General features: G+C 40.7%; 1 protein-coding gene across 4 annotated transcripts in view; it reads right to left on the bottom strand.

Moving 5' to 3' along the window:
• KCNT2 (potassium sodium-activated channel subfamily T member 2) overlaps nt 1–19,283 on the bottom strand; it is a 330,818-nt gene that overhangs the window by 21,275 nt on the left and 290,260 nt on the right. For all 4 annotated transcript variants that reach the window (XM_072998095.2, XM_078392307.1, XM_072998093.2 and 1 more), the window contains one exon: nt 7,784–7,895. In XM_072998095.2, the coding sequence (XP_072854196.1) occupies nt 7,784–7,895 (112 nt within the window). The remainder of the gene's footprint in view (nt 1–7,783; nt 7,896–19,283) is intronic.

Here is a 19,283-nt window from a genome sequence, read left to right as displayed (position 1 = left end):
ATCTCTCTCTCTCTCTCTCTCTCTCTCTGTGTGTGTGTGTGTGTGTGTGTGTTAGAGAGGGACATGGAATGCACACAGAGGTAAATGCCTGTAACCATCTGGGCATAAAGAGTGTCAATGCATACACAGGGAGGAGGAATGTGGAAAACCAGTCTTTATTATGGACTTCATGCTGATCCCTCTGTTTTTGGATGCCATGCCCACAGTAGACTAGCTCAGGGCCTATATACATTAAAACAAACTAATAGAAATGAGTTCTTATCAGGTATTTAAAAACCAAGCTGGAAAATCATCGATGCAAAACTTGTTAACCCAAAGGCAAAGCACAGTAAACTGGAAAAGAAACAGACAGGCTGCAACCCTGCAAATAAGGTCCAATTATACATATATGTTCATCCCTGACTGCAATATCAAGAAATAATCCACTTGATTTTGTGAGCTGCATCTTAGATTGCTTAAGTCACTTGAAAAACAATGGGATTTTAAATAGTTTTAAGTATGCATTGGATTGCAATCTTAAAAAGGCCTTCAGAAGACACAGTGAATCAATGCTATTTCCCTACACCTTTGATGAAATCTTTCAGTCTCTATTCCCTCACAGGATATGTATATTTTAGAACACACTGTTGTCACTTCATTGAGTTTTAATTTCTATGAGGATCTAGAAAGAATGGAATGTGACTCTGGGCATATGGCTGCCATATTGTCCATCCTCATATTTTTCTGCTGAGCAAAAAGCTCTTGCTTGTTCAGATGCCAACTGTGATTGCTTAGCTGTTTCCAAAGAGAAAAACAAGGGAAGTTGCAGCTGTAGCAGCAGATGGAGTTCTCCTGTGACTCAGGGATTTCTTGCTTCAGAAGTCCATTAAGCCATGAAGTCAATTTTCCATGTATGTTTGTACGCTTTAGCTTGCAGGCAACTGCCTCATTTTAAGAGTCCCTTTGTAAGGGGGAACCATGCACAGGAATTAACAATCAGCTCATACACCAGCCCACAAAAGAACATTTCCTCTCAAAATTTTAATTTCATTTCATTTTCCACAAGGGAACTTTGAGATGCTTATTGAACTATAGCGTTCCAGCTGCAGAAATGTGCTGTGGTGACTAGTAAAGGTGAGATACATGGAACACTGCAGCAACTGTACCTACTACTTCTGCATGGAAGAGACACTTTCTCAGCTAATAAACAACCAGTTTTCCCCATCTTAGGCCAGCAACTTGTGTCACCAGGCATAATTTCAAAATGACTATGCAGGTGATTTCCTGGCAGACTGTGAAGCAGAGCAATGGAGTAAGACAGAGAAGAAGAACAAGACTGGAGAAGGGAAAGTGAGAAAAATTGCAACTCTGCTGCTTTTAAATTTAACTCTTCCCATTCCTAGTTTTAGTTCCATTCAGATAGCAACATATGGTCATAAACAGATTATCCACAAGGACATAACATGTCTCCTTACCAAGCATTATCTCGGCAAACCAAGCCAAGCCAAGCCAAACAAAGAGCATCCTCAGAAAATTAAAGGCTCATCCACACAGTGGTATTGTCTCCAATCTGGGGTTGTCTTGTTCTTTTTTGTTACAGATTTGAATAGGTCTTCCTGCTCCTTGTGTCCACACATGGGGAAGTTATTTGTTGCTGGGTGTCCTATGATGCAATGGATTATCCCAGTACCATCTGTCCACACACATCAGAATTGTTCCTCTGAAGTCTCTCTCCCAACATAGATTGACCTTTCCTTTTGCCTATCCCCTCTGTCAACTTCACCCTCTTCTCTCTTCCCTCCTTGTTTTATCGGTTCACAAGTCATGGAGGAGTGAAGATTCATCAGCAGAAAAACACCCAGAAGGAAACACAATCAAATGACACAAGGCCACAAAGTTCATGGATCAGCATAGGACAATGCACTGCTACGGTCCAAATGACCAGATCCTGCACTGGTGCAAACAAAACAAAAACATATAACTATCCAGTGGAGTTGTTAAAAAAACCTAGAAATCAAGTTCCCCCAACCCAATTCCATTAACACTAGTTTCAGCCTGCATTGGTGGATACTTGGATACAGTGCTGGCACCATGGCGCAAAGAAAGTTGAACAAATACTCAATGTGGACAGGTTCAGCAACTGCCTAAACTCTTGTTCATCAGGCATTTTCCTCTACTCATAATAATCCCAGGGTGCATGTTTGTTTGCTATTAAGACAAAAACACAGGTTTGATGGTGGGAAACAGAGCTAGGAGTACATTTTTTAACATAAAAACTCAGTAGGAATGAGTGACAAAGTTAATAGGAAATGGATGGGAAGCTTCCACTAGCCCCTCTCGGTTCTTCTCCTTAAAGGTTTTGAAAGCTGCTTTGATTAAGAAATATAAAACAGTTGGGGCACACATGAATGTAATTGCATGTTATACATAATTTGTTATGTCTAAATGAGTGCAGGTATCCACATCCAGATTTACACACATACCATCGTCTGTCAAGAAGCACTCACTCACTTTCTATGCTACAGTTTTATAAGGGTTATTGCTGATCATTACTCCATTACTCTACCCATTAGAAGGGAAAGTGTTCATTGATACACATTACCAGTCACAAAGATGTTCTTGAAATACTCCTACTGATCCAGTGGGTACCATGAGTCACTCTTTACTAGACAGCACTTCCCAGAACTCCATGAAAGGTGCTGAACATCAAGAAACTTTATTCATAGCAGTTGTCAATATTTTCTTCTACCTCCTGTATGGTTCATAAATGTTTCCAGCACATAAAAAGTAGCAACAAGAAAGTAGTACAGGACAACGTGCTATATTATTACATTTATGAAGTACAATGAAGGCAATTATGAAAAAGGTATCTTGATTATAGCATGTTTCGTTTCTACTCCAAATGAAATTTATGTTCTCATTCTTGTTTACATCAATGGACATACATTAAAAGTGGACATTAGCTTCACTATTTCCCCGCCAATTAATTTACCAATAGTCAATGCATTACATTAGAGTTGCTATTTTGCAATTACTTTAGCATACATTACATTTGGTTCTACAATTAAGCAGGCAAGCTGTACAAATGTATTTTCCATTTTGGAAAATCAGAACCTAAATTAATTGTATGAAAAACCAGATGGGTTTAACACAGAGAATATCACCTAAACTTATCAGACTGCTTGGGTTTGTTTATAAGGATACAGCAAGAAATCCAGGAAATCAGGTTTCAAGCTGTGTTGCTGGTAATACCAGCAGACAATACAATTCAGTTGTTTTAAAATTGTTTATGAGTGTGGGATAGTGTGCTTTTGTTTCCACAATTGAAAACACCAGGAAATAGCTCAGTACTGCTGCACAATATTGCATTTCCCGCACTGCCAGAAGGAAAAAGGAGCTTTATATAGCAAAGAGTAGCCCGAATATTGACAATATTAACGGCAGCAGTCAAGATGGTCTACAGCAGTGGTCCCCAACCATTTTTGGTCCGTGGACCATTTTGGGGGCTATGAGCTCCATGCGCGGACCAGTTGAAGGCTGGAGCACCCGCACACTCACAAGTGTGCATGTCATGCTCACAGGTGGGCTGTCACGCTTGCAGAGGGGTGTGTCACGAAGCTGTGCCAAAGGACACAAAGTTTAGGTTTCCCACTAAATAGCACCATCCCTTCCTTATGCGGTCAATTCCTCTCATTCCCCTCCTCTTTCACCACATGTACAAGCATGCGCCACTTGGGGTGAGACACAAAAGGAGAGGGCAGCATCCTTCCTACCCTCCTCCTCCTGCTTGATAAGAAAGTCAGGAGGGGACTCTCCCTCCAGCTGGAATTACTTAGCAGAAACCGTGTGGGAAGTGGGGGGGGGAGAGAAATGTTTACTCTTTGGTAGCTCTGCAGGTTCTCTCGGGCCTCCATCAGCCCTACTCCTCGGACCTGGAGCTCTTCCTCGCCTTTCTCCCAGAACTCCACCTCTTCCAGGCAGACATTGCCTCAGCCAGGGCTTGGCCACAGGGAGGGAGGGGAGAAGGTCGGTGGCGGCAAGAGGTCCCGGGAAACACACAGCTGCTGCTGCAACCTGGAGCCGAAATATACATGCCTGCCAGCAGCAGTCAGCCCCCACTCCACCCACTAGGAAGCACCTTCTCCCCAAACCAAAAAACACGAGCAACTGCAGCGAAGGTGGAGAGGAGAGGGGAAGGCCATCATGCCACATTGTTTCCTCCATCAGGCTGCTCCTTCCCCTGCCCATGCAGGGCACTATCTCAACAGGGGCTTGCTTTTCCCCAGGATGAGGCAAACCAACCCACCTGCCCCCAAAAGCATGTAATGCACTGGGGGAGGATTGGAAATGACCCCCTGAAAGGGGCAATGGTAAGAGGTCTTCTCTATCTGCACCCTCCTCCTTGCCAAGCCAGCAGAGTTTACCCATCTGTTTCCTCTGGCAGTCGGGCTGGGGTAGGGTGGGGGTGGGAAAAGGAAGGAAAGCAGAGTTGTGCTGCTGACGATGGTGGTGGGTTTTTGCTTGCTTGTTTGTCTGCTTTTGGTACTGTGTGTTTCACAAGAGGCTCATTCTCTTCAGTCCTCTCTGTGCTCCTGCCACCCGTTCGCCCGCCCTTGGGTCAGGGCTCCAGCAGTAGCTGGAAGTAGTCCCTTCCCTGCCTGCTTTTCTCCCCTCTCCTCCCCTCCTGTGGGGCACCCAGACTCCCACTGGGTAGGAGCCCTTAGCCGCCCCCAACCAGCAGCCCTTGGCTCCCCCCGGGGCTGGCCAGAAGGGCAGGACAGCGAGCCAGGGCAGTGAGCCCTCCTGGTGTGCAGCACTGCCTTCTTTGGAAACTTCTGGCCAGCCCTGGGGGGAGCCAAGGGCTGCTGGGTGGGGGCAGCTAGGGGCTCCTACCCAGCAGGAGTCCCACGGGAGGGGAGGGGAGAAACAGGCAGGCCAAGATGAGCCAACAAGCGGAAAAGGAAGTGGGGCTCCGGTGGCAGGGGATGCTTTCCCTGCTGGAGAAGGAGAAGGCAAGGGCTGCCGGGCAGGGCCACCATGAGTGATGGAGCTGCCACTGCAAGGGCAGGAGCGAGGCTCCGACGGGAGTCCCCATAAGGCAAGCCACACTGGGGGGATGTGGCAGCGGCCACCATAGGGAAACCACCGTCCCAGAACCTTGGAAGCGGACGAGCAGCAGCGCCCTGTGCAGCCTGGCCCTGCCAACCTTTCCTGCCTGAGAAGAGTCAGCCAGGCAGGAAACAGCAGGATTATATGCACGCTCCTGCCCGGCTGCTCAGGCTGAGTGGGGCGGCGCCAAGCCCGGTGGCCGGCCGTTGGTGCTTCCCAGGCGGGCTGCCCCATGGTGGCTTTTCTGCAGGGAAGGGGCACAGCGATGGGTGCTGGGGGAACAGTTAGGAGCATGACATGCCCACCCACAAGTGTGACACCCCCCGGGGGTGGAGACTCATGTCCATGGCCCGGTTCCAGCAAGCCCACGGACCAGCCCCAGGCCGCAGACTAGGGGTTAGGGAACTGTGGTCTACAGGATACCCTCTTGTGACCAAGGCCATTCACAATTAAAAAAGAGCCCTGACAATTGCTTTGGTGCTTGAGTGAGAAACGGTTACCTGATGAAAAAAAGGAATCAGCTTCTGGGATTTTCCCTTCATTGGTATACCTTTGTGAATGGGAATATAAATATTACCCCAAAAACCTCAGTCCTATATTCACAAAATTAATAGTATATACAAATTCCACTTATCAATTATCTTCACTGTAATTTTAAAATATACAACTGAAATTAAAGAAAGGTTTAAATCCTGATTGTAGTGTCAGCCAAGTCACAACTTTCAGTTACTTATACTTGCTGGTGTCCCACAAACTTCCACTTTCATTTCTATGTGCTTTTCTTATTCACATTCTATACTAGTGTTAAAACAATTGAGAAGTGCTACAGTGCTAACCACCACACCTGTACAATAAAAATAAACAGAATTAATCTTGATTTTGGGAAGGACAAAAAGATATGGGAAGTCATGAAGTGAAAAACGGGGGGAAAGAGATACAGTGGTGCCTCACTAGACGACGATAATCCGTTCCACTGAAATAGCTGTTTAGCGAAATCATTGTCTAGCAAAAAGCATTTCCCCATTGGAATGCATTGAAACCTGTTTAATGTGTTCCAATGGGGAAGAATCATCATTGTCTAGTGAAGATCGGCCATAGGAAAGCCGCTTTGCAAACTGCTGATCAGCTGTTTAAATCGCTGTCTTGCGAAGCTTAGGTCCCAAAAACACCTGTTTTGCGAGCGCGGAGGAAGCTGCCAAAATCGTCATCTAGCGAAAATCGGTTTGCGAAGCAGAGACCAAACATTGTCCAGCGAAATTCCCCCATAGGAATCACTGTTTTGCGAATCGCTATAGTGATCGCAAAAAGTCAATGTCTAGCCAAAAAAAAAAAAAACTGTCATGCGGGGTAACTGTCTAGCGAGGCACCACTTTAAAGGGAATATTATTTGGATGTTGGAGAAAAAAGTTCAATAAAATAGTCCAGTCTTTAAGGCATAACAAATGCATTGGCAGAACTTTCAGTCCATTTAAAACAGCAACAATAACAAGTGTAACCTGCCTTTGAAGCGCAACTTTACAAATCAAACTTCAAATTTAGACTCACAAGTCAATCTGGTTCAACAACAAACTGTCAACAACAGAGTTCTGAGCACTTTGTAAAGTGTACACTCAGTAGGCCATTATCGCTTTTGAACTGAGAGCGCCTTATAAAAAACATAATTTCACTGAATGCATATCTTAGAGGAAGATCAATTCTGATATATGAAGTGTCATTCAAGGATTGCTGGTCCTTCCTCTGAGGAGAACACAAGGTTTTTTGGAAAATACTTAGAAAATCGCTAATGTAATACTAGCATTTAATATCTCCCAGATGGTTTTTTTAAATCTAACATTATGTGACAGAGAGGATATGATGTCAATTAATATTAAACCACTGACAGCTTAAGAAAGCTTCAGAATTATAGCCTATGAAACTCTAAAAAACCCAAGAGACGCCAAAAAAGAGAAGCATTCAAAATTTAAATTTTAAAGCACATGGATAGTTTGAAGTTGAATTTCACCTTGAAAATTTACTTATTGTAGAAAATTCCATTGAAGTAAAAGATAGCCATGTGGTCTAAAAATTCAGATGCAAAAATAGGCCATACCTTCATAGACCACTAATAAATCATCATACAATAAACGATCTTTTGTGGATAAAACATCACCTCATCAGGTTTGAGTCAGCATGAAGAACATAATGTCCAGATCTTGAAGTCAAAACATCAATGGCAAGATGGGGTTTGCCATGACATTTGCTCTTAGATGTTCAGTCCAGTAGTTCTTGCCAAGATGGGTTTTGCCAGGCTTGTCTCTTAGGGGGAAGTCAAGAGTTTGGTTGCTTTTCTATGGTAACAGCTTAGGCTTTAAGTCCTTCACACTGGTACAAACCTGATGACGTGCTGTTTTAATCCACAAAAAGTTCAATTATTGTATGATGAGTTATTAGCCATCTATAAAGGTATCACCCATTACTGCGTTTGGATTTTATTGTAGAAACTAGGCATTTGGTAAATGTCAAAGATTTGCAAATGATGACATTTTATTGCTTTTTAATTTTACTCTTATATTAATATTCATTATTTCACATTTAATTAGATTGCTCTGATGGTAACAAGTTTGCTTCTTTATATAACCATTTGTTTCAACTTTATATGAAAAGTACTACACAATGTATATTAATTATAACTTAATTGTAGAAGACATTTGCTTACCTTCTCCAATTTTGACAGAGCGAGAGAATAGCAGTCTTTGGCCCTGAACTGCATGAATCTCATGTTGGCTGGGTGAGTTAATTCAGTAATTATGCTGAGACTGGAGAACAACCTAAATGTTTCCATGAGGAGATAATACAGTTATTCATCCAATAATATCAGCTGGACGAGATAAAATTTGGTAACTTATACAGAACTTAATTACTTATGGCTCCAAATGTAGTTAACTGTAAAAGAAATAATGTCAGTTTTTGGGGGAAGGAAACATGCTACTTATATAATAAGAAGAATGTCCTGCAGAGAGCCGGGGAACCAATATATTAATTTCAAAATAGTAGCTTGGATGACATTATGATATGACAGAGAAAGTACTGTTCAGTAATTAGTTTAGCTGTGGCTGATAACTTATTCTCAGGAATGGAACAGGTCTGCAAAACATGTTGAAAACTCAGAGAAACTAGTGCACACATTAAATAGCCTGTACTGGCTATAAAGGAAGCAACTTTTTCAAGATGCAAAATTATAACTGTGTGGGGAATTTAAATCACACTCATTATTTCTCTAAAATGTATAAAATGTTGGCTCCGTTCCAATCAACTGGAAAACTCCCAAGGCTTTAACAATTTTTAATAGTGTCTTAAAACTGAAATTGGTGGGAAAGAATTTTAAATGAATTGTTCTGGGGAGCAAAAGAAAGCAGACGGAATCTGACAGTAGTTTTTGTACAGACATAATACAGAATTTGAATAGCTTGCCATTAAGTGACATTCAAAGTGGTTTTTTTTGTGATTTAAAAACAGCTATTTCAATTTTTAGAAGTTTGAATATGGTAGAATTAGCAACTTGAAATACTTCAAATACAGCAGAAGGAATTATACCTTATAACCACTCAATTTAAGATTTTCTTTATATTTACATATACATTCATTTATAGACCTCAAAAAGCCTTTATAGGCCTTCTAAGACAACATCTAGGAGATCTGACATGACATAGCATTGGCAGAATCAGTTGCCCTAAGTCCCTTATTGGGAGAAAAGCAGCTGATAAATAAGACAAATAAATTAAAATAAATAAATTACAAATGGAAAATAATGACTGATGGGCAAATCGTAACTAAGCTGATTTTATAATATGAAGCAATAAAATCTCTTCCTTTATCTCTGTCCTTTTTGTATTATAAATGGGCTGCTCTGAATGTTCACCCAAATGCACGTTTTTGGAGCAAACATGTGGATGATTATAAAATCTGTATTGTCATACTGTGGAAGGGGAGAAAGGTATAAGACAGCAGATGTTCCATTAGATCAGACTGAAGGTGCAGAGTAGTTCCATGAAAAGGAATAAGCAACATGACACATCTTAGATTGTTGCATTATGATGTTGTTGTTGTTTAGTCATTAACTCATGTCTGACTCGTCATGACCAGTGGTGGGATTCAGCAGGTTCGCACCAGTTCTACAGAACCGGTAGCTAATGTATTATTGGTTCTGCAGAACTGTTTGTTGGCCTGCTGAATCCCACCACTGATCCTGGCCAGTGGTGGGATTCAGCAGGTTCGCACCAGTTCTACAGAACCGGTAGCTAATGTATTATTGGTTCTGCAGAACCGTTTGTTGGCCTGCTGAATCCCACCACTGGTCATGACCCCATGGAACAGAGCACACCAGGCCTTCCTGTCTTCCACTGCTACTTGTGATGAGATGGGTTTTTAAGTTAAAATCTTTTAAGGCATATGGGTTTTGTAATTATGAAGTGAGCCAGAGAGGTTCCATTTTGTTTCTTTGTATATAGTATCTGTGCTATGCTGACAAATTGTTTTCTAGGCGAGCAGAGAGAATGTTATTCTGAAGGCCTGAGAAGGACTCTGTGTGATTAGATAGATGGGAATTGTTGTGACTCTTTGATAAACCACCGTAACCCAAATAACATCTGCTGTGTATGAGAAAGAATTCATGTGATGTAACAGGACTGTTTGCCTAGTAACGAACTCTGATTGGATGACATCGTGGGAAGGTGCATTAGGCCCTTGCCAGTTACTCTTGAAAAAGGAACTTTTTATCTATGGACATTGTCTTTCCAAGACCGACCTTTCAGTGATTCGTGACCTATTCTTCAGCCATTTGGGACTACCTACATGGACTGGTTTCTATGCTTTGCTGGATTACTTTTGGACTTATGGGATTTTACCTAAGGACTGTGCATGGACTATTTTCTATGGACTGTTCTATGGAATATTCTTTATGGACTTCTTTTCTTGGAATACTCCATATGGACTATGCTCTTGTAATTTTGTAAGGACTATGGTATATTTACTGGATTTTTCTTTTCTAAGGACTATGGGACATATAATGGATTTTTACTTTTGTTTAGGGGTTTTTATTCTATAGGATCACTGAGGACTATAGCCTTTTCATAACCTACTTGGATTATTTTGTTTACTAATGATTTCCTGGACTGGAATTGTTTTTATTCTTCTTAATGGCTTTTTGGGTTTTTGAATACTTTTCTATTTTTCATATTTTCTTTGCCTCACTACATCTGTGTAACTAAACAGCACAATGCTAGTTTATTTGTTTTGGTTTAATTTGGCTTAGTAACATGCTTTTTCTTTAATAAAATAAAGATTATAAAACTCATTTGGTTTCCTGAACAGTACACTTGCCATAGGGTCATCTGAGAGTGCTGCCTCGGCCTAGCTTACTTAGAGTCCTGTCAGTGGTGCAAGTTAAGTCTAAGGACTACAAAGCCCACTTGACCTTTTCACAATAATATCTGAGAGTACCAGGGTGTTCTTATGTGGGCAGACCTGTGAGAAGGAGTGTTGTAGCATGGCTGGCTGAATTAGGACTCTTCAGCCCATTTTAGCATGTGCAAACTCCTGATTGCTCTCTGTCCAAGCTTACACGTGTGTTTTCGAACCCGTGTTCGCGACACTACTCACCTGGAGTTTGGTCAAATTCATGTTGGTAGCTTCAATGACACTGTCCATCCATCTCGTCCTCTGGCATCCCCTTCTCCTCTTGCCTTCACACTTTCTCAACATCAGGGTCTTTTCCAGAGAGTCTTCTCTCATTATGATACAGTAACATAAATGCAGCTCTCTAATGAGTTTTTCATCTCAGGTATGGTTGGAGTGTCATCGAAGCGACCAACATGAATTTGACCAAACTCCGGGAGGCAATGGAAGACAGGAGGGCCTGGTGTGCTTTGGTCCATGGGAACATGATGAGTCAGACATGACTTAACAACTAAACACAACCACCATAACAGGAACACCGCATCTCTTGTATTTGATGTACTTGATGTATCTGGAGCTGGTTTGGTATGGCTGATAGTGAACAAGCTGAGGCTTAATCCAGACCAGACAGAAGTATTGTGTATAGAAAAATTGAATACTCTGGATGAATGTCCATATCTGATCTTAGATGGGCTTGTGCTCTCCCTGAAGGACGAAATCTGTATTTTGGGAGTTCTTTTAGACAGTAGCTGGCCAAGTTGTAACTGGTCAGAAGCATTCTTTAGCAGGATAATTTAGTACTTTAACTGTCATGATGATATCTGATTGATCACTGTGGAAATGATGCTTTTGGCTGTAGCCCCATGTATGTGCAATGCCATGTCAATTGGAGCATGCTTGATCCCTTCACTGTAGTCCAAGGAGCCTGTAAGAGCTGCTCTGTTTTCCCCTTTTTCCTCCCTAAAAGGTTTTATTGTATTGCTGGATATATGATGTAGTTTAGCTGTAATTATTTATAGGATTTTAGTGTTGTTTACTGGGCTAGATGTTTTTATGGTTATTGCTGGTTTTTATTCATTATTAAATTTAGTGCTGTGGTTTTATAGAGTTTGAAATTTATGAGTATATTCTCTATTGATATGCTAGAAGCTGCCATGAGAAGGTTTTCACCCTAACAAGTAGAGAACAGATATCTTCAATATTTAAAGTGCAAAAGGAAACACAGACACACTGTTTCTCTTTATTGCAGGAAGGATAACATAGATTGCTGTCATTTATTTTCAATAAATGCAACATAATTTCCTATTATGATTTATATTAAACATTTGTGATCCATGACTGAAGCAAATGCAGTAAGAATCTTTAGTGGAAATTGCCTCCTCTAAAACCATGGGGAAGATGTTGGCCTTCCAGTGTTGGAACTGTCAAACTGACAATTTGATCACAAGTCCTTCTTAATCCAAAACTGGCAACTTAACATGTCAGGGATAAGGGAAATAATTCTCAGCCGAAAACTCAGGTGAACATTGACAGCAACGACAATAAATCTCTAGTACATAAATCCAGAGACAGAACTCTATGTCAGAGTTTCATTTAAAACATTGCATGTTGTTTGCAGTTTGGATGATTGAAGGGGCTTTTCAGAGCTCAGGTGATGGTCTATTTATCCAGCACCATTCAATTGTTCCTTTCTGCTTTTAAAATCAAGAGATCCCCACCTCTCTGCTGAGTTTCTGTTCCATGTTTATGTTTGTTGCTGACTGTTGTTTGTTGCTGTTGATCTCTTTGGTTAGTTCCTAGTATATGTGCAGTCAAGGAATTGATATAAACAAGTCTATAATTTTAAGCAACTATAAGTAAAGAAAGATGTTTTATTATTTTTCCTATGAATGAATCTGAGTAAGTTATTGAAACTTTAAGTGCCAGTTAATAGATGGACTCTGGGGAACTAGTAGCTATTCTCCTCAGTGGATCTCTGATTGCTAATATGTAAACAAAAGAGAATTTTATCAGAAATTCAAAACTCTGCAACAGGTTATGAGCCCAGAGACCAGAGAGACAGATAGCTAACAAGTATTTGGGAGACTTTGTTGTTCCTTCAACATGTTTCTGATGTTTTTATCCTCCCAACCCACAAATTCTACTGAAATCAGCTCATAACTGAAGAGAAATAGTTGTGCTTCCTTCTGAGATTCCTAACCAAACTTGTTCAGAAAGAGAAAGAGGAAAAATGATCACAGAAAGGCTTTTAAAAAAACTTCCAGAGTCAATAATGTCTTATTTCAATGAGAAGAGCATGCAATATAACCAAAGAGCTTTAATGGTTGTTTACAAAGACCGACAGATGCACAACTCAAAGCTAACTATGAAGATGAGGATTCCATAGGAAAAAGAATAATTTCACAAAGATACTCAGATAAATAGATAATATGAATTAAAGGTTGCAAAATTACCAAAGAAATGATAGAAGCACTTCAGAAATCCTATGGTATTTTCCAGCTTTAAATCAGAGGCATGGGTGGGGGACTTGTATGGCTCCATCTTAACAACAAACAAGATTGTGAAAAGTGCATTTCTGCTCTGTTAACAGTGTTTGTCAATTTAAGTTTTACTGGCTTTGAACTGACTGAGAGATAGAAAATGGGATTCTCACAGTGTTGCTGTGTAAATGTTTTGATGTTTTTGTATCTACCTTGTACAGCAAATAGCTGTTTCCAAGAGTGTTTGAGTTGTCTGAGGGAAGAGTGCATAGACCAAAAAGGCTCCTATGAGATATCAAATGAAAATGGATCATATCTCATGCTCAGTGGGAAAGGGACACATTTCACAGCCAAACTTGCAGGTGACGGACCTTTGGAAAAATAGGACCCATGCAAAGGATTGCCGATTGCTAAGAGATTCCTCAACCAATAGAAGCTGTACTAATTTTAAATCAAAAGAAAAAGGAATCACAGAAAATGTGTACAGACTGACCCAAACAGAGAGACAAAGGGAAGTTAAACAGAAAGCATGTATGGCCCATAATTGTAAACAGGAATCAAATTACTTGATCATTCACTCAGGGCGTACCATTCATTTTACACATCAAAAAAGTTTCTTTATAAAGATCTAGTAGATATATTCAAGTGGCTTAATGATGATTCCATGAAAACTGAATGAAAAGGGACTGCCATTTTGCAATGTGACCTGCCTGCTGAAGTAAGTGAGAATAGTGTAAGTGATAAAAAAAATTTTTTTCCTTGAATTACAATGCAGCACATTAAGTGCATCAGCTTTGTATGAAAAAAAGTTTTGTATACATTTTGAAAATGGACACTGTACAGTAATGAAAGATGGTGAAAATATATTTTCAAGCAGTTAAATCTAATGGACTCTATGAACTGAGTATTTTAGATGAACAGCAATAGATCAACATAGTGCAAGCTCAGAGAGAAGATGGTAACAGCATGCAGCTGTGGCATCATTGTTTCATACACAGAGGTCCAAAAACAATTATAGAGCTACAAAACCGAAAACTTGCTATAGTTATCATGATGCAACCAACAAAACCAGGTGCATAAGCTGTATCATATAAAATAGTGTTAGGCCCTCATTCCTGCCAAGGACTGAGAGAAGAAGCACCAGTGTGTTGATACAAAGTGACTTGGGTGGGCCACTCTATATCTCATTACTGGGACATGAGATATATCCTAATATTTGTGGATGATTTCTAGACATACTGTGCCACCCATCTGATAAAGGAGAAGATTAAGACACATGATATGCTACAGATGTGGCCATAGTGAGCAACAAATTTGAAAGAAAACCCAAGACACTCCAATTGGGTAATAGTGGTGAGGGCATATTGCATCACACATATGTTTTCCCTGAGGAACAAGGCACTTTGCACAGGAAAACTGTTCCTCACACTTTCTGAGCAGAATGGAATAGCTGAAAGAAAGCTGAGATCTCTCCTGGAAAATGACAAAATGCATGTTTGTGGATGCAAACCAGCCAAACAAATTTTGGGGATGATGCAATCATGAAAGCAACATATACCCAGAACAGATTACCAACCAAAGGAACCACAAAAAACACCACTTAAGCTATGTCATGACAGACTACCAAGTGTATAAATATATGAGAGTTTTGAAGGCACAAACTGGAGTCTAGAACAGATTGTTTTGCTTGGCTGGGCTCCTGGGAGCAAAGGATATGAAATGACAAGTTTAAAAAGAGGTGAAATCAGTGTAAGAGATGTGGTTCATTTTGATGAATAAAAGAAAGCTGAACAAAAAAGAAAAAAGGAAAAAAAAGAAAAAGAAAAAAAGAAATGACTAATAGGTTGAACATCTTCTAGATATACTTGTACTAACTTCTCCATAACTTGAGCCAGATATGAAGCAGGAAGGCAATGACACACAAACTGAGAGTAGTACACCAAGAGAAGAGGACAAGATGGAGATGACAAGGCTGCTGAACTGGAAGAAGGTCTTATGCCACAAGATGCTACGGAAGCAGCCATTCATTGCTGTCTAATAGCTCCTTGCCTATCCTATCTTGCAAGGTTGTTAGATAAAGAAGCCAGCAACCTGGAAACAGACAGTGTAGATGCCAGCAGCTGAAACCACCAGATGGAGAAAGGAAGAGATAGAAGCTCTGCACAAGAATGAGACATTGACACTTACTAAGCTACCATCAGTTAAAGAAGCCATAGGGTATACCAGTGGGTATTCAAGCTGAAACAAGGGGCAAACAGAGAAATGGAGCACTACAGGGCAAGACTAGTTGAAAATCATCCCTACAGAAATATGGAAAAGACTTCAGTGAAACCTTTGCTCCTCTTTGTCAGCAAAATAAGAATATGTATTCGCGAAGGCTTTCACGGCTGGGATCTAATGGATGTTGTGGGTTTTTCAGGCTCTTTGGCCGTTTTCTGAAGGTTGTTCTTCCTAATGTTTCACCAGTCTCTGTGGCTGGCATCTTCAGAGGACAGCACTCTGTGCTCTGGTCTGATGCCAGCCACAGCCAAAGAGCCTTGTGGTGCAGTGGTTAAAACGCTGTACTGCAGCTAAAACTGTGCTCACGACCTGGGGTTCAAATCCCAGGTAGCCGGCTCAAGGTTGACTCAGCCTTCCATCCTTCCGAGGTCAGTAAAATGAGTACCCAGCTTGCTGGGGGGGCAATGTGTAGCCTGTATAATTAAATTGTAAACCGCCTGGAGAGTGCTTGTAGCGCTATGGGGCGGTATATAAGTCCAATAAATAAATAAATAAAGAGCCCGAAAAACCCACAACAACCAAAATAAGAATACTCCAGAGTGTGGCAGCCTCCAGAAAGATGCAAATCAAGCACCTAGATGCCAAGGCTGCATTTCTATATGGATGAATTGCAAAGGAGCTGTACATGGAGCAGCCACTGGACTTCGTGTACCAGAAACATCCTGGTTTTGTATGCAATATAAAGAACAGAGTGTATGGAATTCAATTCTTTTAAAACCCTTCATTTATAAATATGGGTTATTTTGCTTCTGTATCCATGATTCAGAACTCCAGAGAATAACATAGGTAAAGGTCCCCCTTGACATTTAGTTCAGTTGTGTCTTGACTCTAGGGGGCAGTGCTCATCCCCGTCTCCAAGCCGTAGAGCCAGCGTTTGTCCTTAGACAGTTTCTGTGGTCACATGGCCAGCGTGACTAGACATGAAATGCCATTACCTTCCCATCAAATTGGTACCTATTTATCTACTCACATTTTTACATGCTTTCAAACTGTAGGTTGGCAGGAGCTGGGACAAGCGATGGGAGCTCACTCAGTCATGTGGATTCGATCTTACGACTGCAGGTCTTTTGACTTTGCAGCACAGAGGCTTCTGCGGTTTAACCCACAGTGCCACCACGTCCCTCTATTATCAGAGAATAACATAGCCCTAGTTTAATTATTTTTAAATATTTGTATACTTACTGTTCTAGCTTTTAAATGTTGTTTTAGTGATGTAAGCCTCCTTGGTCCCTTTTGGGAAGAAAGGCGGAATAGAAATATTTAAAATAAAATAAATAAATTAAATGGCCTGATATTGATTCTGAATGCCATGCCTGCATTGCCAGGAGAAAATAAATGATGCCAAGCTTTATATAGCGAAGGGCTGTCCGAATGGCAACAATCAAGATGATCTACAGTAGCCATGGGAGACCCATCTCTCTGTTGAGTGTTATATCCCTCTTTATTTTGTTAGTTGGTGGCAATTGTTCATTGCTGTTGATCTTTTCATTTGGTTGCTAGTAAATGTGCAGTAAAGAAAGCACCTTTTTTATTTTTTTTCCTACCAATGTCTCAGAGAAAATTATTGTGTGTTATGTGCCATCAAATCAGAACTGACTTATAGCAACCTTAATAGAGTTTTCAAGATAAGTAAGATATTTAAGGAGTGGTTTTACTAGTTTGACTCCCCCAGTGTTTCCATTGCTGAGTGGGGATTTGAATCCTATTTTCCAGAGTCTTGGCCTGTCACTCTATTCACTACATCACATTGGGAATCCCTGAGACTTTAAGTGCCACTTAATGAGAAAGGGGTAGAGTGTGGGGAACTTGTAGATATTCTTTGTGGATCTCTGTGCTTCTACTGTGTAGCAAAAAGATAATTTTATCAGAAATTTAATACTCTGCAATACCATAAACCGATGAAAATATATGGAATAGATCCCCTTCAGGTTTACTTGCAGTAATGACAGCACTTCATCTGTTAGGTGAGACTGCACTCTTGTGGAATGATTAATACAAAATGGAAAGGCTATGTAGCAATTAAGTGTCTATAAACCTTGGCACTGGATTATCTGTCTTATTATAGATGCTGTCTCTGGTGCCTAGCTTACATGCTCCATTCTTTATTTATACAACTGTAAAAAAAACCTATCAATTATTAAAAATAAAACTTTGTTTTAGTTTTCAAAGAATAACCTCTCAGAACAGTTAAATACTTTTATTAAGATGCAACTGTTCATATCAGAGAGTAAGTCCCACAACTGAGTAGTATTTATTTCTGAATATACATAAATAACAGTTGTATTGCACAATCTGTGTTTACAAGTGTATTCCACAAACATATACATACGTACGCAAGTTCATAAATACATATATATGTATTTCTTGTAAGACACACAATTTGTGTGGTTTATATATAAAAGGGATGTTTCAACCACACAAATGTGTGTCTTACAAGACTGCTCCAAGTGAACCGCATTCACATCAGTTTCATTTGTCAGGGGAACTTTACATAACACACAAGAATAATCTATGTAATCAATGTTAATTTATTTGTAAGGAGTTTATCCTGAGTCGTGGTGTGTTATTATTCAATTGCTAGTAAGTAATGCTAAAGCCAGGATAAATAAGACCAGGCCAAGGCACTGAAGACTTGGAACCATCCCTAAATAGCATTTTGTTGGCCAGTTATGCCCATCAAAATACAGACATTTCCTGATTATACTCCATAAATATCAGAACAAGATTTCTGAGCACCCCTTCGGGAAAATTTGATGCACCCAAAGTAAAACAATTTCTTAGTTTGTGATTATGACTAGCTAACTATAATTAGTAAAATGTTTTATAATGTCATTTGCAATGGTTTTCCTACACTTTGTCTTTTGACAAATATTTACAAATGATTTGACACACTTTTTCTAAAAATGCTTTGCTAGATGATCATAATTTGTGAGAAAACTGCCCATATTTCATTTTCCAAAAGCAAATAACAGTTTGAACGAAGTGTTTCTTTTCCTGCAAAAAGTATTTATTTTCTTGAAGCAAAATAATCTCTTTTTTTAGTAGTACATCATGCTGGAAGTCTAAAAATTACAGAAATGGGGAAAGTCTGCCATCTAGTGAACAAATGCTATATAACTGAAGATGAACAACTTTAGACTATGGGGAGTTTTCTCCGTTATGAACCAAAAAAGAGGCAGAAAAGACAAGTGCAACTGGAAGGCAAAGTGTGAATGAAAGTGTGTGTGTAGATCCACAGCAACAGTGACCTCCTGTTTGGATATGGGCACCCTTTTAAATCTGATTTGTGCCCTACAAGCAATCTCTGACTCTTCTTTATGTGCTTGTGTGTGCATTTGTGCACAACACAAGATGCAAAAGGGGGTATCCCTTTTGTCTCCACTGGCGAGATCAAGGGGGAATGGTGGGAGATTGCACACACCCATTCTCTGCTTGTCCCACTCCTTTCTTTCTGCCTTCCCCTGCTTGCCTCCGCTTCTCCAAACTCAGCATAGCTAAAGGGGAGTGCAAAGAGCAGATGGGTATCTGTCTGCTGTTGGCCAGTGATTGGCTGCTTTTTCTCCCCTTTTACCACCACGTGTAGTTTGCCTCTTTTTTTCTCTCCACCTCTGCTGCCTGCCATTCCCAGCCATAGTTGAACCTACCCCCCCCCTCCCATCCCTTTCTCCCAAACTATTGCTCTGCACAAACTTGCAAGATACCAGAAACAGGATCACTTGAGATCAATATGTTGGCTCTGCCAGCATCATAGCAGAGTGGGGCGCCTTTGCCTTCCCTCCCAGGAGTAACGCGAGATGCGAGCTCCCATTAGTTACCCTGGGGTGGAGTGTCCCTAAAAGGAAGCTCCACCACGCGTGTAGCCTCTTCCAAGGCTTTCATTTCCTGCAGCAGAGGGCTCGTTCTGCTGTGGGAATTTCAACTGTGCAACAGCGCGCTGAGGATCAACAACGGGGGAAAGGGCGCCGCATCTGCACTCCCCAAGGTTTGAATGTTGTTAAGGAT

This window comes from Pogona vitticeps, chromosome 4 (assembly GCF_051106095.1).
Source record: "Pogona vitticeps strain Pit_001003342236 chromosome 4, PviZW2.1, whole genome shotgun sequence".
Taxonomy (NCBI): domain Eukaryota; kingdom Metazoa; phylum Chordata; class Lepidosauria; order Squamata; family Agamidae; genus Pogona; species Pogona vitticeps.
This window is presented reverse-complemented; position numbering and strand designations above follow the sequence as displayed.